The following is a 23,772-nucleotide window of genomic DNA, read 5'->3' on the forward strand; positions in this document are numbered from 1 at the left end:
CTTTTAGTTTTGCGTTTCGGCATACTATGTTTTAAGTTGGGTCTTAGGTATTTTGGTATACTGTGTTGTGTTGGTTAGCCCAAGAGAAATCACAACAGCACTCAAATAAGTACTGTTATCAGAATAGTTATCACACTTCATATAAAGCGAATAGTTTCTTGTTTAAATAAGTAATTAAAAATATAAATGCCAATTGCAATGGAGGATTAGACCCAGAATAGATGCCGCCTATGAAATATCAAGCATAGCGCTATCGCAATTAGACTAGGGGTTAGGGTTGGCTATGGTAGGTGTTTTAAGGGTTTAGATGTTTTACAAGATGAAAAAGTCATTACGGGCGCACTCTCTTGGCTTGTTACTCAGCCTCTGCATATAATATTTTTAATGGGTCAAGTCTCATTATTACTAAATATTCTTTTTATAGCTAGAAGAAGTTTATAAATCTATTTATATACGATAAAAATTCCTACCATTTTTACAATTATAATAGAAAAGTAATAAAAACATAACATTTACCCAGTAAAGCTGTTATTAAATATAACTATAAAGCTAAACTTCTATAAATATCTTATTTATATATATAAAATTATATTTTTATTGGAATCGTTTATAAATTTTTTTAGTGTAAGTTAAAGTTACGTAAATTATATGAACTTCGGTTACTAGATATTAAAAAACTAGTTATTGTAACTTGTGAATTTTTCTTCTCTAGGTTCGAAAGGAACTTTAGTTTCTTATTAGTTTAGGTGTATTACGCTATACGAAACAGTTGTATATTGTGAGCGGCACTACCACCTACAGTTTTATTTGAACCCTTTTAGGTCTAGCTTAGGTCTTTTTTATTTAACTTTTTTAATTAAATTTAAGGAAACAATAACATTTTGTTTTACTGAGTACTTTAGAAGTAAAATAATTTGATGTTATAAAAAAACTTATTTTTTCCTAGTTATAAATATAAAAAAAATACTAAATTTTAACTGGTAATGAAAAATTAAAAGGTTATGTCAGTTTTTTTTTTGCTTTTGCTACACCAGCAAAATATAGAATTTATAAGAAAAACTATTTCGATATAATATATCCTATAAAAACAGATAAATATAAGAGCGTCGCCAACACTCAATAGAGTATGGAAGGGAAATAAAGGCATAAGGTAAAGAGTACAAAATAAATAGGACACTTGAAGAGCTAAGAAAAAATAAATTCAAGGCATGTAATGTTATTAATAATATAATTTATATTACTAAATGAAATACCAACAGAAATCTAAGCTTCCTTGCAAGATTATATATTAATGTATATATAAAATATGTCTGATTACTTAGGATAAATAAAGTTAAAGGTAAATATAACATTTATTTTAAGTAAAAAAGATACAAGAATGGGCCCTAAAACGCAGGCGTCCAAAGGTTCGAATTCACCATCACAGATCAACTTAAAACCCAACCCAGACCAATAATAAACAAAGCCTTCAACCATTAGGAAAATAAAAATTAAAAACAATTTATGGGTCTCCTACGAAAAAATACTGTTTAGTATTATTAACAAGCTTCTTTAAAAGGCCAAAATCAACTAAAAAATTTAAAATTTTTCTAGTGGGAATCTATAGGTGGGCCGCCTACGACGGGTATCAAACACTGAAATTAAAGATTTTTCCTTAAGTGTTAGTTAAACTCTCACTCCTCTTGCGTAGTGTCTGACTATAGCGCCTAAAAAGGTAGTGAAAAATAACAAAAATTATATATCAACAGTTTTATTGCGTTGCTCGCCAGACATACAAACGAACAAGCACTAAAATCAACCAACACACAGAAGTCCAACCTTCGCGTAAGCCTCAGCAACAAGGATCGTCGCGTTCTATGTATAGTAGTAGTAAGTAACACCAAATAGCTCCTCTACAGACGACACCTTTTAAAGCGTCGATAGAATGTATAGAAACAAACACATGCAACCATAGATTTAGCTTAAATTTTCTGCAGTTTCGTGTATCTTAAATGCACCAGTGAATATGCAACTGATTTTCATTATTTTAATCACTCATTCTACAGATCTTTCCGCCATGTTTTTGTTCGCAACTAATCACTCGGACAGCGGTAGTTTTCTGTAGAACTTAGCTATTTCACTAAGCTTTTTAATAGTGTAAGATCGGGATCTGGCAGCTCTTTGCAGGCAAATCACGAAGGGCCGCTTCTAAAGGCAATGCAAGAAGAAAACGGTTCTTGCGGGCCCTTTAGCAAAAGCTGTTTATCCCTCAAATTGAGGCAGATGCTAAGGTTAACTAAGAACATTTGGGAACATTTGAGAACATTCCACTAAGATACTAAAGTAAAAAAGTCAAAGTATTTGTATTTCTTCTCTATTCTGCTGTGTAGTCTAACTAAATTGAAAATAGGACCCATTTTAGAAGCTATTCCTAAAAACCTATAATTATCAACTCAATGACTTCTGTCCACAGAACCTTCTGTGCCTTGTCTTGAAGTTTCATCTTGTTGATCCGCGGGAATCAGTGGCGCGTTTCCTCATAGCATCATAGGGAGAATTCATCCCTTCCTGGTTACTGCTAGATTGAGGTAAATCACTACGCATAATTTTCAGAAAAAATAAAGTATTTCTGCAGACTTTTGGTCTTTACCTCTTCTTAAAAAAGCCTGCATTTTACATTTCTGTTAAGCTGTAATTCGATCTTACAAGCTCAAAATATGCGTGGGTGGCATTATCATCAAGAGGCAAATCCAATTCATTGATAAACGTTGTTCTGGCATCAATAAAGAATTCATTAGAATCAAAAAACGTTTTTGCAATCCAATAATTTAGAATTAGACATCTATCTATTAGCTCAATACTCCTGCTAGCATCTTTTAAATTGATTTTAAACCGGCAAGGATAAAAACTGTAGCTAAAATAGTTGGCAGTAGCTTGAAATATATTTTCCTTTAAGCTTAAAAAGACAATGCATCAAATTCATCATTTCTTTAAAATCCCACCTAACTTTAACAGTTCCTTTTATGTCTCACCTCAAGCATCTTGACTACTTTACACAACTCTTCTCTTCCTTCATATATAGTGGCTTTTTTTTAATGTTCTACTGAATTAAACTTATTACCTTTGTAATTTTTATTTTCCAGAACAGTATGAGATAAAAAGATTATAAATTTTAATCGTTAAATCTGGTCTTTTTACCTTATGTACCCGCTTATTTATTAATTTATAAATGACATTTCTTGGTGCTCGATCGAGTCGAACACTTCTAAGACTGGAGCCCTCAACCAGGAGTGATCGCAGACTTATTATAAAATAGCTTTCAATCATTAATAGGGCGTTATTATTTTTCTTGACATTAACAATCAAAAACCAGCACTTACGAGAGTCCCCGCCGGCGGCGATAAGCGTGCGGCTAGCTTGTAATAAAGGGCAGTGGCATTCCGTTGGAAGACGACGTCTAGAAGGTTCAGCTCAAAACCTCGGAAAAAAGCTTCATATGCACAAACCACTGCGCACGTGCAGAAATTTGTTCTGTCGCACTCCAAGTGCCGACGCTATTGCAGTGGAGTCGTAGGTCTAAGCAGAAGACGTGTATGTCATTATTGGCTGAGGTAAGAGTTTCGCAGAAAAAGTTTGCTCTTGCCGCACAGTAAAAGATGGAGCGCCTTAATTGTTGCATTGACCTTCGCCACTACATAGTCCAGTGTGGCTGCTGGGAAAATTTGTTGTCGATGCTCCCGAGTATTTCGCCTGAGAGCACCACGGAATCTTCATGCCATCAAAGGTTAAGGAGATAGGGAAGCGTATCTTTGTAATTAAAATGCTGTTCTCTTCATCTATAGCACCAGTCAACAGGGCGTCAAGATAGCGCTATAGCTGTTTGCAAAGGGAGAAAGGAGATTTCGACAATGAGTAAACGGTCGTACCGCCAGAGTAAAGGGCGATTAGTGTATGGATCTGACGACAAGGATGCGTCACTTATGTAAATTGCAAAAAAAAAAAAAAAAAAAAAAAAAAGAAGTGATCCCTGAGGGGCTCCTGGCTGTGAGAGATCACAGCGGCAACTGTGTATCTTCCACTCGCATCTAAAGACGCGGCCACTTAGATATAACTTCAGCACGCTGTAAAGGCCATGAGGAACGGATAACAAGCACAGTTTATGCAGCAGACCTTTATACTAAACTTAATCGAATGCTCTTTCAACGTCAAAGAAGACAGCGACTGTTGCCTCTTTGAAGTTAAAGCGCAAGTAATCCATTCAGTTAAACGGAGAAGCTACCCTTTCCTACGTGGCCTGCTGTCTCCATGTATATCTAAGGACATGCACGCGGCTACCATATTAACCCATCTGTTAGCTCTTTTCCTTAGTGATAACACTGTATAAAAAGTGACTTACGTAAGTATAACAAATATTATTTAGCTCTAAGAAATTTTATATATTATTTATTAAACTATCCCCTATATTACTATACACCCAGTTCGTACACAGGCGGACAACCTAAAACAACAAGAGAGGAAAAAGAAAAAGAAATAAAAAACAGTCTTCTATGTGACTATTATATGTTTACCCTAACCCTTAGCCCTCCCTGTAGTTGCATCCCCTCCCCCACTTACTATTAAACACAGATAGTAAATTACATACTTCGCTCTTTAAGTCTCTCCTTAATCGCTGTTCTAAATTGTCGATCCTTCAAAAGTCGGCACGAAGTAGTTATACGTCCTCTTTTCGGTGCAAAAGTTCGCTCTTGCCCTTGTAGTATAGCCTTAGACTGCTCAACCTCTTCATCAGTAGGCACCTGAAAGGTTCTAAACTCTTTCCCCTTCTGAAATCTACCCATCCTTGACAGGAGCTGCTTAACCAAGCCATGTATGTCCCTCCGTTTAAAAACAGAGACAGTAAATCCTCTTTTCCCCCAACAGGAACACAGGGGGATTAAAAAACTGAGCCACCTAGATTTTGTTCCCTAGGAGCCCTAATACTCTAGGTACCTTTTGTTAAGGCCACCTTCACTATCTTAAATGATAACGATGACAAATTTTATCTTTTTCGTCCAGTCGAGTCAGAAATTTACCATAGTTAAGAACTTCCAATATAGTGGCAAGGCCGCCTTACTGTTCTTAATCTAATCTATTACGTGCCTTCATAATAAGGTACACTGTGCCACCTACTTTAAGGCCTTCAGTTTATTTAACCGTTTTATCATATCCTTCTTTCATGGTCTTTGTCCGCCATTAGCTGCTTCTCCGCCCACAGTTCTCTTTCCATCTTTCACCTTCTCCCAACTTAGACCAGCCTTTGAAGATGCACCATCTTCAGCATCAAAGAGCTCCTTCTCTTTCCCCATTTTTAATGTAAACTAGTCAAAAGTAGCATTTTCCTTAAATCTCATACAATGGGGGCTAATCCCTAAAGCATTCGGAATCCTGTTGTAACAGTATATATAATCGTCTAACAATTGACTCCAATCTTTTTTACTCTCATAATAGTTTTTCATTAAGCCCTTTTTAAGCCCTTTTTTTAATGTTTGTATGACCCTTTCAACCATACCATTAGCTTGATGATGGTTGACAGTGCGAACTTTACTTTCGTATTAAATTATTCTGAAAACTGCTTCACCTCTCTGCAATGAAAGATTGCCTCCTTATCCCTAATAATATTAGCAGGCCCTCTTAATTTAAATTATCTCAACTATTTAACTACCAGTTCTTCATTTAACTTTTTAAAAGCCCGGGCCCATACAAATCTAGAATACCTCTCAAGTATTATTAATTCGCTCTCGTGACCTTCCCGCAATTTAGGCATCTTAAAAACATCCACAGCCATAGGTCCCATGAACTTTTTAGCAATTTCTTTTAAATACATCTGCTTTTTAGGTTTATGGCACCTATTACAAAATTGAATACACGTGTTACATTCACGAACGACCTGCTCCTGCAGCCCTCTATTCAGGTTTTCTCCAAAAAACCGCATCACCCTACTTGCACAATATAATATAATTGTCTATGTAACTTCTCTACTTCTTCTTTGATAGTGACTTCAGGTTCAATTTTTTCCCTAGTCGTTTTGTTAGAAACTATCATGAACACGCTATCCGCCTCCTTTTCTTCCTCTCTCTTAGTTAATGTAGGCTACCAAACCTGCGATAATATTCCCCTTTCTGGGAAATATTGTGTACCCCCCCCTTTTCCCATTCCCATTCACATTTTTTTCTAAACAAACCAACTCTTATAGGCTGTCTCCACTATGAGCCGTTGACTATTTAATTTAGGGAAGTCTACTAGTTTATTTGTGCACCATGCCACCGCTAAAGCCTCCCTATCGGAATTTCTATATTTTTCTTTGAGCATCATTAAACTTTGTACTTACAAATGCAGTGTAGTGAACTCTTCCAACGTTAATCTCATCTTTTTGCAAGAGCAATTGGTAACTGTGATTAACGAATTCAATACTTTTGTTTTTCTTATTAATACTTAATATGTTATTCCACGCCTCCTCCTATTCTTCCTTCAAACGAACTCGATCCCTTTCTAAATAGCCTACTTTAGGATTCCAAAGTTTAAAGCTTGCAAGAGGCTTGTAAGCTCTTCCCTAGTGTTTGTCCTCCATATTTTTAGAGGCCTGCATTCGGTTTTCCGAGATCCTCACACCTCGTTTGGATAATTCTCTTCCCAGTCATCCATCTCAGCTTCTGGCAAACTTACACTTATCTAAACTTAGTTTAACATAATAAAACTCATACTTTTCGATCAACTTAAATGAGCACTCCTAATGCCGACTTCATCTTTTAGTTAATCAGCCATCAATATAAAAATGCGTATCCTTTAAACCCATTGTGTATTTATATATAAATCTTAAATATTCGAAAGGCGCATTCACGTACCCAAGTGGAAGAACTGTCCCTTGTACTCTTCTTCCGTGCGGCAAAGTGAAGACAAAATACTTCCACGAATCTTTATGAATATGTAGCTGATAAAAACCTTTAACATTGTCAAATGTAGAGAATATCTTGCTTCCTCGAGTCTTAATGTTAATAGACCTTTTCTTTGGCAATACATACTTTTAAATGACATAAAGCTCATTTTAACCTTGCAGTGCATCGCACATTCCCATGTATTTTTCAGGTTTCCCTATCTATATCCTGCTTCCTGGAAAACTTTAACTCTAGCTTCTCAGCTACTACATGACTATGATCCCATTTAAAGTCATCAGAAGGTTCCAGCATTCCAAGCTTTAAGAACTTTTCACACGCCCTCATTACCAAATACGTTCAGGGGATCTCTCATCTTGTATTTCATCATACGGGCGTCGCTCCTTCTTTTAGGACCACTAGAAGTTGATCCAAAATCTTGAAGCTCATTCATCTGGCCGCCATCTTAAATTATATATCCTTCTAGCCAAATAATTCACATCGCTGAGATGACCAAATGTTGTAAACTGCGTGTTATATCTTTCAAAGGTACTAATCCGATTTCCCTAGTCGCCTCAGAAGTATTCGTTATGACGGTCTCCTCCGCATACCTATAATAATTATTATGGATCCCTTCCATTCTGTAGTTCCATTTTGGAATTTTTTCACTTCACTGGACAGTCTAAATCCAAGCTCTTCTAGATCCTTCTCACCTAATGACTTCTCCATCCAATCAGGAAGAGCATGATTAACCTCATATATTAGGACATTTTTTTTTATGAAGTTAATTTTTCCTACTTCCCGTAGTGCACCTGCACGTTCAAAGTTTCCCCCTCCAAAAACGCAGTAACGGAACTTTTCTCTTCGTATTCTTAAACCTCTCTCTCTAGCTCACACTAAACTAACTTAGCTTCTATCCGACCCCGTGTCTAACTTAATTTAACAACCAATATTTCTAAAGCTTCCTCTAACGATGCTATTGCTGTCACACGGTGCGGCCTCCTTTCCCCCACTTGAAAGTTCAAACAAATTCCCTGAGTTTTATTTAAAAGTTTGGGAAACCACGTTTATAATTTACCACCGCAAACTTAACATACCACTCTACGATTAGTAGAATTATTATAGACTGGAGGCCCCCCTAGCACCATCCAACCTGAAAAATCTTTTCTAAGATATCGGTGCGATCTCGGGTCTACTGCCGCAACTAGTAAGTCCAGATTTTCATCTTTCAACTTGGCAGCCTCCATAACTTCTCTTACTTCCATATCGTGCTGAGGCTTAATAAATTGCATAATAAGTCGATATAATCTTTAAAAGTTTTAATAATTTTTCTTTTCGCAATCGGGCCCACCTGTAACCTTAAACGACAAGAGAGAGAAATGGGAAAGCCACAAAAACTTTTTTTAATTTTTTTATTTTTTAATTTTGTTAGCACAGGCATACTAAGGTAGGTCTTCTTAAGATCTTAGACAGCTTACTCAGAATTCCCCTCCTCTTCAGGGGTGAGGCACGAGTGCCCACAAGTTTACGCCCTTTAGAGAGCTATAAAGACTGTTCCGAAGGACTGAAAAAGCGGAAAAGAGTCGGACCCGAACTTCCGCTATTCGGCCTGGTATGGTGTAAAAACGCTAAAAACCACCACTGGGAGAGTAGGCACAAGACCCAAGGGCACTGGCAGTTGATCCTTCCAGGCTGAGATCTCACCAAAAGGGAGGAGCTCTCTCATAAAAACACTCAGTCTTCCATGTGAGTTTTCTATATTTACCAAGCCCTTAATCCTCACTCCCTGCAATTACACATCCACCAAAGTCAAAAATGTAATTTACTTACTGGACAACTTTCAATAAAATTTCCCAAAGCTAAATGAGTATTAGCGCTGCTATATAAAATGTTACACGCATATATATTGTTACATAGGAGTTACATGTTGGAAAAAAAATTTTTTTTTTTAAATACCAGATATCTTAATAATAATGGACTACTACTTATATAACGGTAGAAATTGTTCGAGAACCGAAAAGTATAATAAAAACAGCCCAAAAATTACACCACATGTCCTCACGTGATTGAATGGAAGGCACGAAATAGTTTAGCTAAATTTGTAAGAATATATTACATGTCGTAAAAAATATAAGTATTAGCATAATTTATATATGAAAATTAAAACAATTTCTCGTCTAGAGGAAAATTACACTAGAAAAGCTAAAAAGGATATTTTTCGGATATGTCGCAATTATGCTCCTGAAGTTCATCCTTTTGAGAAGGTTTTTACTGCATATTCTTTAATTTTAACAAGCACTAATTTTTATTTTATACTTAGGGAAGGGAATACATACGAGCTCTAAATTCCGTCAAGTTAGAAAAAATATTTGCTCGTCCTTTTATTAGAGCTCTTGAGGGACACCGTGACGGCATCCATTGCTTGGTCCTGCGTTAATATTAAGTTTTGTTGTTGTTGTTGAAAATTATTAGTGTATTACTTTATTAAACTTTATATAAAATTGATTGAATTTATAAACTTTATATTTTCAGGCTAAAGACATTGGAAATCTCCAAACCATTATTTCTGGATCTTGCGATGGTGAAGTCAAAATATGGAATCTTGGTACTATGAAAAATATTTGGTCAGTACAAGCTCATAAAGGTATATATATATTAACCATAAACATTTTTTTAACTCTTTTTTTTGTTATAAAAAAAATTAAATGTTTGTCGTAGTAACAAGTTTGGTTATATAAAAATAAAATATTGATTTTACAATTTTAAAATCTTTTATACAAGTTAAAGTTTTTTTGAATTATTTATTATTCTTAATTAAAAAATTCTTGTCATAAATAAAAATTAGAATTACTTTTTTCTCGTTGACTTTGCTTACTAAACTTTTTTTATTGTATATAAACGCTTTAATAATTTAAAAATTTAGAAAATTTTAATTATTTTTCAGTATTTTATATATTATAAGAGTTAATGTTTTATACTTTACATTATTTAATTATAATTTCTATACATTTTTTGTTTATTTGTTTTATACATTATTGTTTTCCTTTCAGTTTTAAATAAAAAGTTAATATTTTATAATCTATCCTTTTTTAAAAGAGGATCTAAGATAATACTTACCTTTAATATTTATATATAATTTTATTATTGTTGTATGTATATTAATAAGTAATTCTTTAATAATTTAGCTTTCTCTACATATTAATATATAATTATTCTAAAATTTATAAAAATTTACTTTCTTATTTGTATTGTAGTCGTAAGTGCTGGTGGCTTTTTTTTAATAAAAATTTGTTTTCTAAGAAAATTTTATTTTTTTTTGAATTTTTTTCTTTATTGTTTCCTTGGAGCGTCTTTTATGGGTTTTTTGCGGAACAATTTTTTTCGGAGAATTATTATTATTTAGAGCTAATATAGTTTTTTGTTACATTCTTCTTCTATATATAAATTTCGTGAAATGCTTTAGCTATTTACATTAATCAGAGGGAAATAAGAGTTTTAGATGCTTATGGTAGAAGTACTTATAAAAAATATCTGTTAAAAACCAAAATTCTTGTAAGGGAGTTCGCTAGTTTACTTGAACATTAATTATATTATTAAAAATTTAGTGGAGGCTAACAAGTGATTTATATATATAACGTATATAATAATAAATGTACTTGGGCTGCTTCTGTTTTTTTAAGGTTGTTACAATTGAACTTTTCGGTTTATTGCGCTGGATGTTTATATTTTAGGCCTGTTGTGGTAATCGCTGTAGTTTTCTCTATTACTGATGGGTGTCGAGTTACTCGTAATATGATTGTTAACTTTGAGACGGCTACTATTATTGGAGCTTACATGTAGCAATTTTTCTATTTATAAAATAATGCTCTTTTTTTATTGGCGAGATTATATAAGTTAAAAGTTTTGGTTTTTTTTCTAGTAACATTTAATAATTATATATTTTTCTCATTTTTTTAATATTAAAATTATATAATGATCCACTTAATTTAATTTTTTTTTTATGTTAAGTGCGTAATTAGTTATAATGATGTTTGCTTTACTTTATAATAATTTTAGCATTTTTTCTTAATAAATTTTTTTTTACTTTAATAATATTAATCATTATTTTTGATTCTGCTTAGCGTCACTATACACTGTTGCTTGACATTACTATATATTATAGTAAATATTTCTTGTCATTACTATTATTTTCTAAAAAACCTGAAATTTTAGTGCAACTGCTTATCACGGAGTTTGTATTTTATATATTTAAAGATAATTTATTATTATAAAAAAAATTTTATTGAATAAAAACAAAAAAGTTTGCTTGATGTATATATATTTATTATTATTTTATTAATATGTAAATAAGAATATTTACATTTTTGTGGTATATTAATATGTTTATATCTGTATTTATTATAAATCTAATTATAAAACTTCATTATATCTAAAATTTTGAATATTGTTTATGATTAATGCTGTTATTATTAAGAAAAAAAGTAATCTTATTAATACTGGTGTTACCGTGCTGTTTATAATGAGTACCTTCATTATTATCGTTAAAGGCTTCGTACGTGGCGTCTGTGTATCTCCTCGTGGGGACTACTTTCTAACGTGTTCGACTGACCAAACTGTTAAGAAGTGGCCTATTCAGCAGCACTTTTCGGGAAAGCTGTCTGAAGATTGTGGTAAAAAAATATATTTTTACTTATTATTATAATCGTGTTAGCATACACCTTTCGCTGTTTATGTTTCGATCGTGATGTAGACCCAAAAATATAGTGTGCCTTTTTTTAATAGGCGGAAGTGATCAGCTGCCTCAGTACACGTGGTTGTCTGACCAGGCTTTTACCTCTTTAGACCATCATCGTCGCAGAAATATATTTGCTACGGGAGGAGCACGTGTTCAGGTTGCCTGTATTGTACACTATTATCAAGCTTAACAAATATATACTTTTATATTAGCATTCTATATCTTAAATATTAGTTTTTTATTAGTGAAGTGCGTTATTGCTGGCAACTTACTTGTATTACTCAACTTAAATATATTTACGCTACAGAAAAAAGCAGTGATCCGCTTTAGTCATGCACCTTTTTATCATTTACATGTTTCGCTATTCATAGTTGTGGGACGAACACCGCTCTGCTCCGATGGATACTTTTGAGTGGGATTCTGCTACAGACACGGTGACAAGCGTCCAGTTTAACCCCGTGGAGGTTTTTTTTTAGTTTTTTGGCAGGTTTCGTTTCTTAGTTTCCCTTTTTTTAACGATGAGGTAGAAATATTGGCGAGCAGTGGCTCGGATCGTTCGATTTGTCTTCATGATTTGAGAATGGCAACGTCTATTAAGAAAGTTATATTAACTATGAGGACGAACCACATAGCATGGAACCCTATCGAGGCCTTTAATTTTACGGCTGCTAATGAAGTTCGTTTGCGGTTTCTGATTGGTCGTTAATAAGTTATACATGTTGTTTGATTGGACAATGTTTAAAGCTATTGTGGCTTGTGTTTATTATAACTGTTTATATATCACGAGGACTCGAATTGTTATACTTTTGACATGCGTCGGCTGGAAAGTGCTCTTAACGTGCACAAAGACCACGTGTCCGCCGTTCTTTCTATTGACTATAGTCCTACGGGCCGAGAGTTTGTTACTGGTCTCGCTACTTTTTTTTTTTAAACTTTATTATTTACTATATGCAAGTTTAATATTTCTTATTATCCAAAAGTTTTATATTTTATATTCCGACTTAATAGATTTTTATAATAAAATATATTCTTTACTATCAGATATTATAGTTTAACAAAAACTACGTTTTTGCATTTTAATAAAGTTATTAATTATATTTTATTTATTATTATTAACTTTGCTTTTAACTTTAATAGAAAGTTTCCTTTAATTACTAACTAATAGGTCGTAATTATATATAAATACTAATAAATAAGCAAAAAGTAAACATTATTATTTTTTACTTGCGTTATTTCTTGAATAATATAACCATTATCTTATAAACACTATCAATAATTATATATATATATATATATTAATTATGATATTTCCTATTTTATTTTTTTATGTTAATGATAATTATTTAATATTATTATTTATCTTCTAAATCTTTCTCATATCTTAAATAATAATATTTTTTAAATTTTTACTTTTTACTATGAAGAAACTTTTAAAATTTAAAATTATATAATATCCTAGTGTTTTTCCTTATTATATTTTAGTAATTATTTTTTAATACATTTTTTTTTTGCTATTTGGAATAATATTAATAAGCTTTTTATTTACAGCTACTATTATCTTTTATTATTATATTATTATTATATACTTCTTATATATAACTTTATAAATCTTTACTTTTAGTTTTTTATATTTTTAATTATTTATGGTTACTTTTACTCCACTATTAATTAGTCATTTTATATTTTTAATAAAAATTATATTAATTTTATTTTTCTCTTATCATTATTACTCAATATCATTATTATCATAAAATTTTGTGAGTTATAATTTATTTATACTCCGTATTATATAATATTATGTATGTACACTTCTATTATAAATTAAACATTATTTTGAAATATATATATATATATATTTAATTGGTAAAGGCTCTTACGACCGAACCATACGAATATTCGAGTATAATAAGGGACACAGTAGAGAAATTTATTACACAAAACGCATGCAGGTAATTTTCATACTGATATGAATAACAAAAACTTCGAGTAAAGCCTTTTTATATTGCTCATTAGTTTTATATAATAAAGTTTTTTTTTAAGATAATATGGATTATGTATAGTAAAATACACCAATAAATAATCAAAAATATTACTGTTTACTATCTAAAAGCTTCTTACTTTTATATTAGAAAAATATAATTTATTATATGCTTTAAAAAATACTTTATTATTAATTTAATAAAATATTAGAAAAATTTAATTTTTTTTAAATTATAATAAACTTTAAAATACATTATTTATGTATATTTTAACGATGAACTTTGTTGACTTTGGTTGGCTTATATTTTTACAACTACTAACAATAAACCAATAAGCTTTAGTATTTATTGACGATTTTAACTCGCTTATATATATAATTGAAAAAGCGCGTTTTTTCGGTTCTTTGGACTTTTGATGCAAAATTCGTGCTTTCCGGAAGCGACGAAACAAATATTCGTGTTTGGAAGGCAAAAGCTGCAGAAAAACTCGGATCTGTATTATTATTATTATTATTATTATTAACGTTATTTGTTTTTTTTGTATAGGTAAGTCCTCGTGAACAAACGGCATTGAATTATTGTGAAAGACTGAGAGAAAGATATCAGCATCATCCGGGTCTGCACTTATAAAGATCTTCTTAGTTACTATGTCGTAAAAGCTTTATTTTATGTTAGAAATAAAAAGGATTCGGCGGCACCGGCACGTGCCGCGGTCTATTAAAAAAGCCAAAGAGCTTAAAACTTTAATGATTCAAGCACAAAAACGTAAAGAAGATAATAGAAGGATACACAGCAAGCCAGGATCAATCCCTCACACTCAAGAAAGAAAAAAGAATATTGTGGCTCTTAAAAATTAATATTAATAAAACCATTATTTTATAAAAATCTAAAATATAATTCAGTCGTTGTTTCTTTGCCTAACTGTTTACTGCTTATATAGCAGATTTAAGTTGTTAAAGGATTTAATAAGTACAAATTAAGAAAAACGGAAAAAGGTACACCGCCTTTTAGCTCTTGTTACAACACGCAGGCTTTGGAAACCAAAAGATTGTGGATTTGTCTTCTTAGATAAACTATTAAGCCTATTAAATAAAATTTATTCATTGTTAGTATTATTACGTTATAGTTCATTATATACTTATGTTTAACTTCTTAGGTAAAATATTCGGTAAATCAAAAAAAAGGTTAAGAAAGTACACTGAGTTAGGCGATTCTACTAAAAGTTTATTTTACATTTTTTCCAGAGTGTTACATATTAATGGGAAATAGAGTTTGTATACTATGTAAGGATTGCGTAAAACACACGTTTAAACGTCCCAAGTACAAACGATCTCGTACGATATCCCGAAGGATTAGCTTTTTTAAAAGGATTTAAAAAACTTCCTGTCCTCCTTAAATTTATATGTGGGACCTCTTTATTTAAAACAAGCTTCTGATACACAATAACTGTAACCCGACGATTAAAAGCACAGCACATATCTGTTCACATAGAAGCCACCTGATAGCACCCACAGCATATGCCTTCCAAAAGAGTATGAAAGTGAGCTGTATTATAACGTTATTAAGATATATTGCCTTAACTTTTTTTGTATGGCCTAAAAAACGTTTAATAATTTATGTATTAGCTTTGTTCAATATTAAGTTCTCAATTTCGGATCAAAATGCTTAAAAATTTAAAAGAAAAAAAGGAGAAGGAAAACAAAACTGAGGCTATCGAAAATACTTTGACCGGTTCTAAACTAGGTGAACTTTTGTGTAGCGACTTATTACAAGAGTGGATAACTTAAATCAATTTTTTAATTTAAAAATAATACATAATAAAAAATAACAATTTACTAGATAGCGCTGATATCAGACTTAGCAAAGACTTAGGTGAGCTTTACTTGCCTTCACAGTGCTCTCTAACATTCATTAATGGAAAAAAGGATTTGAAGAATTTGCGGGTAACTATATGTCCTGATTCTGGTCGGTTTTTGTATTTATTGTAATTACATTTTTGTAATTATATGTACAAATGAAGGGCCGTACAAGGGAGGCCATTTTAATTTTCAATTTAAGTTTACTTCGCAGTATCCTTTCGCTCCTCCTAAAGTTTCGGTCTTAGAAAAAGTATACCACCCCAATCTAAGTGTCACTGGAGGCGTTTGTTTAAATATCTTAAGAGAGGAGTACAAACCCACGCTCACATTAACAATGTTCATTCTCGGTTGCATATTTTTTTTTGAAAAAAAAAATTAGAGAGTTAATTTTACTCTTATTATAAGGCTTGTTACATCTCATGCTGGAACCGAACAGCGATGATGGGTTGACTAAGGAAATTTGCGAGGCAATGAGGGACGAAGAACAGTTTAAGCGGAACGTAAAAAAGTCCATGCGAGGCGGAACCATTTATTTAAAAAAAATGGATGGCTCTTATGAATCTATAACTTATGATAAAGTAATATAGCAATAAACTTTATTTTAAATCTTTTTTTTCTACAAAGTAGAACTCCTGTGCGCCGATTATCGCATCGTATATACACGTATTCCAGCGCTCTGCTGTATAGCGCCTTTGTGCAAATACTCCAGCTCAAAGTCAATATCCCGATTATTTTTATCGTTGGGCCGGCAACGGAGGCGTCCAGAAACGACTTCGCCTTTCTTTATAACAAGCACATCGTCAATATAGAAAACAGTTTGCTTCCAGTGCGTGTAGGGATCCAAAGGGCCTGCAGGGTGTGATTGGGAATATAATTTAATTGTTTAAAGCAGATCTATGTCAAAGTAAACCTGTAGAAAAGTGTACGGGTTTATGGCATTTTGAAAATTCAATGTGAAAATAAAGAACAAACGCGTGAATGTAGTCGTTATGGTTGGCCTCCAGGCGAAACAAGCCGGTAAAGTCAAGATCCTCTTTTTTCGCTGTAAACATATCGATTGTCTGGAAAAAAAAACTGATTTTCTATTTAGAGTAAGTAAAAAGAACGCGAGACTTTAATAGGACAACTCCTAGTAACGACTTGGTTGCTATTAACAACATCCACTAGGGGTTCCTTTAAGGCCAACTCTTTTATGCATTGCATGTTAAATCCATAAACGTTGTTCCACCAATCAATCTTCTGGGCTTTATATTCTTGATCTTCGATAGCAGTTATAATAAGTGAAGCCTTCAATAATAGAGCAACAATAATATTATTATTACAAGTTTAAATGTAAACAAAACAACACAAAACTACACGATCGGGAAATATAAGACCGTTAGGAGTTAGCCACTTGTCGCGCGCAAACAAAACAGAGGAAAGCATGGATTCGTAAAATAAGGCGTATCCCATCCATTCGCTTTATTAGTTAGACCATTGCATCAATAAAATTAGAAATCTAAGATGAACCTAACGATAATATCGACTTGATCTACCGGCAGCTCCACGTCTTCTATTTTTCCCTGGATGAGTGTGATAATACGATCATAGCCGTTATCTTTGATAATATTGGACGCGATTTTGATGATGGAAGAGCACTCAACACCGATAACCTGTTTTTAATTTTCACATTACACAAAGAAATAAAAAGGTTAAAAAAAAAAAAGTACTTTTTTGGCCCCAGCTTTAGCTGCAAACAAACAAAGTATACCCGTACCGCTCCCCACGTCAAGAATTGTTTTGCCTAAATTCCAAGAAGTTACAATTATATATGATAGTAAAAACTATAGTAGTAACAACGAAGATTAAAAAAAACCTTCAAATAAATGTCTATTATTCATGATTGCTTCTTTATAACTTAAAGTGCGAACTTCATCTTTTAGCATTTCTTCATGAATCCCGAAGTGGGCGTAAGAATCAAAGTAATAATCTGCACTTGTGAGTGTGCCATCGGGATTTATAACTCCTAAAATAATTTATACTACTGACAAAAGTACTCAAAAAGGAGGTTTATAAAAAAAACACCTTTTGTGCCATTTCGAGCAATATACCTTTCATTCATCCTACTCTTTTTAGTTTAGTTTTTTTTTAATTAAAAATTGATACGACTGTTTACTTTCCACAGCAGACTAAGGTGACACTAGGCCACGTGTTTAAATGTAAGTGGATGTTGCTTATAAAAGCACGCAAAGTTTGTAACACGGTAGGAAGACTTAAGCCACCCCCTGCCAGAGTCCCAGAGTTGGATTTCGACAAGAACATTCCACTAAACAACTTTTCCGCTTGACAGAGTGGACAACCCGTACCTTCAAGGCGACGGACGCCGTCTTTCTTGATGTCGAAAAAAGTGTTTGACCAAGTTTGGCACAAGGGCTTGCTTTACAAATTACAAGCCATAGCCCTTCCTACTATTCCTTTTAACGTGATCAAACCTTACCTTGATGACCGCGTCTTTGATGTACTAGGGGCCATGCGCGCTCACCCCTAAGACTACTAACATCCGGAGTTTCACAAGGATCTCATTTATCACCCTTACTCTTTGCACTTTATCAACGCGACGCACCATAACCTGACGGCTCCCACACGCGGATTGCCTTGTATGCGGATAATATGTCGATTTACTCCTCTTCAAAGTCGCCTGCCCTATTGCGCCAGCATCTGCAGTACTACCTAGTGACACTCCCCAACTGGTGTCGTCGTTGGAAAATTACTATCAACGCGGAAAAGAGCAAAGCCCTTTTTATTACAAAGAAGCGCACGACCTTTGACGATAAGACAGCCCCATGATCTCCTCTGGCGAAGTACCCGGAGGTCATAATTGACAAGAAGCTCTCGTGGCGCCGCAGTAAACTATATCGCTGCGAAGATCCAGGCGGCGGTTCAAACTCTTTACCCTTCACTTTGGGCTCGAAGCAATCTCTCACTAACACAACCAACGACGCTTGTATTTGTCTTGCATCCGACCGATCATGACATATGCGTCTACTGCCTGGCCTACGACTCATCAATATTTTTCGCTTCGAGGTAGACAAAATAAGCTTCTACGCCTTATGACCGGCGCACCGTGGTTTGTTCTCAAGGACGCCTTGTATAAAGGTCACTAGGTTGAACCTCTGAGTAACGTTTTTCGACGTAATGCTGTCGCCACCTACGAGCGGTTCAGTCAGCGCATTAATCGACTACTAACAGGTGAGTTCAACTACGAAATCTGGGCCTGCACACGTTATCGCCGAGGGAACAATGGACTCCAAATATATTACATGGGTTAGGGGTAGAATTATTTTAAATACATATGGTTGAGAGCTCGTAAGTTCGGTTTTTTTTTTTTCGACCCGAGCGAGCACCAGGAAGTGTCCTCAATAAAAAAAAACATGGTAGGAAATTGACAACTTAGTCTATCATAAATTAATGTTGGTTACATATTTAGTAAAAAAATACTTTAAAAGGTAAACATAATGATGGATTCGGAGATTTACGAACTTGATTTTTTTACTGTAATTTTTATTTATTCTTTATGGAATATACATACATATATATGAAGATTTTTAGTAAAAAAAGAAGTAACTGTATTTCTTCATTACTCCTTTTCTTTTTTCTGTTTCACTATTTCTTTTAACTTAATTATAACCTATTCATGTTTCAATATTTAAAGATGTAGTTAAACCCTTGTAATTTTAAAATTTTATGTTCGAATTAAATTGTTTTTAGTGGACCTAGCCAATAAACTAATTAATGCTTAAATTTACCATTAAAGTGAATAATAACAAGTGGACTCCCCTTTTTTTAGTGAGCAGCGAAAGTGGAAGTAGATTAAAACGAACAATATTACCGTATAGATGGCTTCTATTCAATAAAGCTAAAAGCACGAGGCCTGATAAGGCTAATACATTTCAAGCAGCTTCTTCCCCGTTTGCAGAAAGAACGCTATGGGCTGCAAGTCGAAAACACGAGCAGCTTATACCATAATTGAAACATTTGCGTGCCATTGCCGGGTGCCTGGGAGACCAAGGAAGTGACATGCTCTATAAAAAAAAATTTATACTTTAAAATATTTATCAATTCTAACGTTGCCTTATAAATGTTAATCTTACAAGTATGGAAGTGTTGTGTACTTGAGTAATTGAGACATGTTTAATTATAAAGATGCTTTTAGCAGCACGTAGTTTCCAACCAAACGAAAAATGCGCAGCTCGCGTAATACCGTTGTTTAAAAATAGTCTAGTAAAATTCAAACTTGCGGAGCACCTCAACCACGCTAAAAAAAACAAATAAAATTTCTAGCGACAATTTAATTATGTTTGATACTTTTATTGTATGTTAAAAAAACTTGGCGGGTTGCTTAACGTAAAGTTCATCTTTACAAGTGGAGGTTGCAGTAATAGTTGTTTTCGTAGTTTTAATGATTTCGTCATAACTTTACTGTTTACGGAAAAATTATAAAAAAATAAATAACGAGCAACGGTCATTTACATGGCCCCATACAAGTTAATTTCAAAGTTTTTTTAAAACAATTTTATAAAATTAAATGGTTAAGTATCTAAAAATAAAAATAAACTGTTAAATTAATTAAACGCCTACATATAAGAAAAAAAAATTTAGATATAGGTTTCTTATTGTATTATACACTAACAAAAATTTTTGTAAGTTGTTCTTCGCATGTTAACAAGAATGATGGGAGCTTATAAGCCTTTAAAAATGCCGATTCGTTATTGATAAGCAAAACATTTTAATAAGATAATATGTTTTTTTTAATTCTATAAATTAAATTTTATGAATAAAATGATTAAAAATTATTTAAAAAAATACCTGTTGTTAACAACTTAAAGCACTTTTACTAATTACAGTTATTAAATGTTTATCAAGATTTTTTACGTACCAACCATTTCATGGCAAACTCCATGTGTTTTAAAAAAACGCATGCCAATAATATTTGTATATGGAGTATATTTATGAATTGAAGCGTGCCACATAGTAGAAAAGCTTTTCTGTTCTTGTTCGGTTCGATGAAGGTTTCCGGGTGGACCAGCGTTTTTTTCAGTGTCAATCTTCTTTTGTGGGTTGTCGCACTTGTTGGAGCAGCCTTATTGTTTCGTTTACCTTTTGCTAATAATGAGGTGAAATTCTTTTTTTTTTTTTGTATGAGAGCTTAATTTTATTTAAGATTACCTTTTCAGTCATATCTTCGCTTTGCCAGGTTACTTTTCTATTGCTTTTAAATTAAAATATACTTGACTCCCTAAGTTATTGAAGGACGTTGTTTTTTTTTACTATTTTTAAATGTTGTAATAGGTGATAAGCGCCTACGAATTACCTCAAACATTGGGTATTTTATTAAACATAAATTTTACGTTTTATTACTTAAGATTATCGGAATTTTTTTTAATTTTTTACCTAAGAAAACAACTATAATGAAAATTATTATTTTTAAGAGCATTTACAGTTAATTTTTTTCTAAAATTTAATTTTGATATTTTATCACATTTCTATAAATTATTGTTACCTTATTATACAAGTAAAATTAAATACTTTTCTTTACTTTTTATTAAGCTTATTAGGATTTACTCCCACAGCATAATAATTGTTTTTATGAGCTTTAGAAGATAAATATATTGTTTGCTTATATTTTTCGCCATCTTTCTTATTTTAACGATAGTACCTTTTTTGTTCTTACTAGTACATAGTTATATATATTAGCCTTTATTTGTAGGAATATTTCTTATTTTACTCTAAATTTTTTTTATTTAAAATTTGTCTGTTTAACCTTTTTTTAAAAAAAATTACCAATAATTTATGACTAATAGATTTTATCATATTTATTTTATGACCAGATATGGGAACGAGATACAAGTTACATGGTATCTCTATAATATACTTAGTCTATTTTTGCTTTTATGGAAATTATTAATACTTTTTATCTATTATAGATCTGCAAAGGGAAGAGTTCCGCGTTTTTGGAGGTTACTATATAAATAAAAAATATTAAGTAAAAAATTAGTCTAGTCTAATTTAGCTTTTTTTCAAATATTGTTATAATATTAACGCTACTTTTCCAGCGTGGTTTTTAAAGTTAGAGCCATAATATTCTTTTATAAATATTAATAATAACCCTTAAGCACCGAACACGAATTTTGTTAATGGATTTTCGACGTCAAGTCAAACTTCTGGTTTGCTAATGAGGGAAGGCATCCGCCGCTTTGGTGCACTTTTTTTAAAGTTATTAATTTAGTTTTACTTTACTAGCGTAGTATATATTAATATCTATATATTATCTCCTGACTACTTGAAGCTAATACATAATTTTAATTACTTTAAAAAGATTTTTTTGGTTTATATTAAAAATAATACTTAACCCTCAAGTATTACATATTTTCATTCACTATTTTATAATATGATTTAGTTTCATTTAGTTATAATATTAATTCTACTCGTGCAGAGCAGTTTAGTTTCATCTATCTTCGCCCTGTATATTATGAGTAAATTTATTATCTTAAAATTAGGAACATAAGCAACAGACTAATTTTGATTTTTTTTAATGATTATTCTATTGTTTTAAATCAATATTAATACTTTGGTTAAGCCTCTGTTTTTATAGCACAGTTTATATATATAAGTATTTCAAGTTATTAATTTAATTTTTCTAGTTGAAATAATAGGGAATTTGAAAAGAACAAATTTAATTAAACATTTATGCGAACCTTATAGAAGAGGTTTATTAATATATATAGTCTCGAAATGCAATTTACTTTTTTAAATTTTATGATATCTTTATAAAAGCAGGAATGTGAATTTAATTTACACTTTATAAAAAGTGTTATTTTGTTAAAAACTTTTTTTTACTTTTTTATAATAATGTTAATCATATATTAATAAGGAATCATCCTGTTGACCTTTTCAGTTACTCTCTTTGCTTTCAGCATTTTGTTAATAAGTGCGTCTCTGTATAAACCATTTTTGGCTTACTTTTCTTCTTTTTGCGGGTACCACTACTCATCAGGATTTCACTATTATATAAATTAACGACTGTTATAGGCTGACTGGAGTCATCTTAATCTTATTTTGGATTACTGTTGACGTCAAGCGAAATTTCACCGAACACACGTCGCTATCGCTTGAATACTATTTCTTAGTGCCTGTGCTCTTTGGCTCTATGGCTTTTATTTCTACCACTATATATGCAAAATTCGCTGATAGAGCCAAGAAAGCCTCAAAAAGCACTGCAATATATTAAAACCTTTAAATTTTCCGTATAAACTGAGTCACGTTTTTTTTGACTTTAACTTAGAAGGCGAGTGATTTGGTTGGAAATAACATTGTTACGGTATTTGTTATAAGAAAAAGTAGATAAGCTGTTAGTAATGATAATTTACATTTATTAAGTAACTAATATAGAAAAGTGATGCTTAATTCTGAGGCTGTGATTGTCGTAATTATCTTTAGAAACTTTTAAAAAAAACTTTAAAAACATTTAATATTCACTTGCGACCATAAATATATTGTGGCCCAGTTAAACCTTTTAATACTACCATAAGGTAAAGTAAACAAACATTGGGGGCGTAACGAAGTCAGGCTTATATTACGTGCCTCACTTAGTAATAGCAATCGCTAGCTTTAAAATAAGCAAGCTCTGGCTTTATAACACTTCTATATAAATAACCAGTATACTTTTTTATTTCTAGTAAGAGCAAAAAAGACATTACTAGCTAAAAAACAAGCGGGCTTTTGCTTTTTAGTACTATACTATAAAATCAGTGTATCCTTTTATTTATTTTGGCAATAAACAAAAGGTTTTTTTGTGTTTTATTAATAGGAAAGATATATAGTGCTTTACCTAAAGGAAGGACCTTAAGCTCTTTCGTTAGAGTGCTGACTTAAGTTTAGGAATTAAATAGCACTCGGCTTCACTAAACAAGTTTTATTTTTTACGGCTTAAGCTTTGCAAAAATTCATTTAAGTGCTATATACCTGGAGACCGCTGCGTACGGTTTTTTTTGTATTTAAAAAAGTAACCTTATTTCGCTGGTTATATTATTTCTCACCTTAAAATAGCACAGGAGTGCAAAAAAGTAAGACAGCAGTTTTAATGAAACATAAAGTGCTCCATGTTTAGTTGCTTAATAAATTAAGATGATTTGGCTGCAGAGTTCACGCCAAGGGCGACTTTCAATATTTTTGTAAAAATGTTCTCTTTTTCAACTAAAAAAAAATTAAACGGTACCACTGAACGGTTTCAAAAGTATTGTAGTCAAGGGGGATTCGCGCAAAGTGAAGGTTGC

General features: G+C 32.2%; 3 protein-coding genes and 1 long non-coding RNA gene across 5 annotated transcripts; 2 read left to right on the forward strand and 2 right to left on the reverse strand.

Moving 5' to 3' along the window:
• The first annotated feature begins 9,062 nt into the window (after positions 1 to 9,062).
• LOC135122249 (DDB1- and CUL4-associated factor 13-like) lies at positions 9,063 to 14,458 on the forward strand. The gene is made up of 12 exons (XM_064046452.1): positions 9,063 to 9,151; positions 9,208 to 9,312; positions 9,420 to 9,531; positions 11,435 to 11,557; positions 11,670 to 11,779; positions 11,994 to 12,086; positions 12,146 to 12,298; positions 12,410 to 12,530; positions 13,492 to 13,571; positions 13,989 to 14,096; positions 14,148 to 14,217; positions 14,277 to 14,458. Exons 3-12 carry the CDS (start codon positions 9,498 to 9,500, stop codon positions 14,456 to 14,458), a joined length of 1,074 nt encoding a protein of 357 aa, XP_063902522.1. The 5' UTR covers positions 9,063 to 9,151; positions 9,208 to 9,312; positions 9,420 to 9,497.
• Positions 14,459 to 16,098: 1,640 nt separating this feature from the next.
• LOC135122240 (protein arginine N-methyltransferase 1-like) lies at positions 16,099 to 17,614 on the reverse strand. Of its 2 annotated transcripts, none has more exons than XM_064046440.1 (8): positions 17,525 to 17,614; positions 17,316 to 17,465; positions 17,170 to 17,243; positions 16,970 to 17,112; positions 16,837 to 16,919; positions 16,574 to 16,719; positions 16,371 to 16,521; positions 16,099 to 16,309 (listed from the first exon to the last, which is right to left on the reverse strand). In XM_064046440.1, the coding sequence occupies exons 1-8, from the start codon at positions 17,559 to 17,561 to the stop codon at positions 16,104 to 16,106; spliced, it is 990 nt and encodes a 329-aa protein (XP_063902510.1). In that variant the 5' UTR covers positions 17,562 to 17,614; the 3' UTR covers positions 16,099 to 16,103. The 2 variants fall into 2 exon arrangements, with proteins under 2 accessions (XP_063902510.1, XP_063902509.1); XM_064046439.1 differs by having other exon boundaries at positions 16,574 to 16,747; positions 16,817 to 16,919.
• A 1,652-nt stretch (positions 17,615 to 19,266) lies between these two features.
• Positions 19,267 to 19,909, reverse strand: LOC135122252 (uncharacterized). Its single transcript, XR_010279305.1, has 3 exons — positions 19,805 to 19,909; positions 19,591 to 19,754; positions 19,267 to 19,521 (listed from the first exon to the last, which is right to left on the reverse strand). It is a non-coding gene; the product is annotated as an uncharacterized LOC135122252 (long non-coding RNA).
• Positions 19,910 to 20,498: 589 nt separating this feature from the next.
• Positions 20,499 to 22,732, forward strand: LOC135122247 (uncharacterized). The gene is made up of 9 exons (XM_064046450.1): positions 20,499 to 20,613; positions 20,661 to 20,693; positions 20,789 to 20,822; positions 21,328 to 21,354; positions 21,424 to 21,456; positions 21,613 to 21,696; positions 22,141 to 22,206; positions 22,371 to 22,476; positions 22,529 to 22,732. The coding sequence occupies exons 1-9, from the start codon at positions 20,503 to 20,505 to the stop codon at positions 22,725 to 22,727; spliced, it is 693 nt and encodes a 230-aa protein (XP_063902520.1). The 5' UTR covers positions 20,499 to 20,502; the 3' UTR covers positions 22,728 to 22,732.
• The last annotated feature ends 1,040 nt before the right edge of the window (positions 22,733 to 23,772 follow it).

Source organism: Zophobas morio, unplaced genomic scaffold (assembly GCF_036711695.1).
Source record: "Zophobas morio isolate AGI-343-1 ecotype UQ-CSIRO unplaced genomic scaffold, CSIRO_AGI_Zmor_V1 ptg001037l, whole genome shotgun sequence".
NCBI classification, from domain to species: Eukaryota; Metazoa; Arthropoda; class Insecta; order Coleoptera; family Tenebrionidae; genus Zophobas; species Zophobas morio.

What these genes read in the sequence shown, in the direction of transcription:
- LOC135122249 (XM_064046452.1), top strand. Translation starts at nt 9,498, where the DNA reads ATGAAAAATATTTGGTCAGTACAAGCTCATAAAG. An exon ending in GTCAGTACAAGCTCATAAAG is followed by an intron (nt 9,532 to 11,434) that starts GTATATATATAT and finishes TTATCGTTAAAG; the next exon opens with GCTTCGTACGTGGCGTCTGT. An exon ending in TCCAGTTTAACCCCGTGGAG is followed by an intron (nt 12,087 to 12,145) that starts GTTTTTTTTTAG and finishes TTTAACGATGAG; the next exon opens with GTAGAAATATTGGCGAGCAG.
- LOC135122240 (XM_064046439.1), bottom strand. Translation starts at nt 17,561, where the DNA reads ATGAATGAAAGGTATATTGCTCGAAATGGCACAAAAG. An exon ending in CTAGGAGTTGTCCTATTAAA is followed by an intron (nt 16,522 to 16,573) that starts GTCTCGCGTTCT and finishes TTTTTTTTCCAG; the next exon opens with ACAATCGATATGTTTACAGC. An exon ending in ACCCGTACACTTTTCTACAG is followed by an intron (nt 16,310 to 16,370) that starts GTTTACTTTGAC and finishes CACACCCTGCAG; the next exon opens with GCCCTTTGGATCCCTACACG.
- LOC135122247 (XM_064046450.1), top strand. Translation starts at nt 20,503, where the DNA reads ATGAAGGTTTCCGGGTGGACCAGCGTTTTTTTCAGTGTCAATCTTCTT. An exon ending in TCATATCTTCGCTTTGCCAG is followed by an intron (nt 20,694 to 20,788) that starts GTTACTTTTCTA and finishes ATGTTGTAATAG; the next exon opens with GTGATAAGCGCCTACGAATT. An exon ending in TACTTTTCTTCTTTTTGCGG is followed by an intron (nt 22,477 to 22,528) that starts GTACCACTACTC and finishes CGACTGTTATAG; the next exon opens with GCTGACTGGAGTCATCTTAA.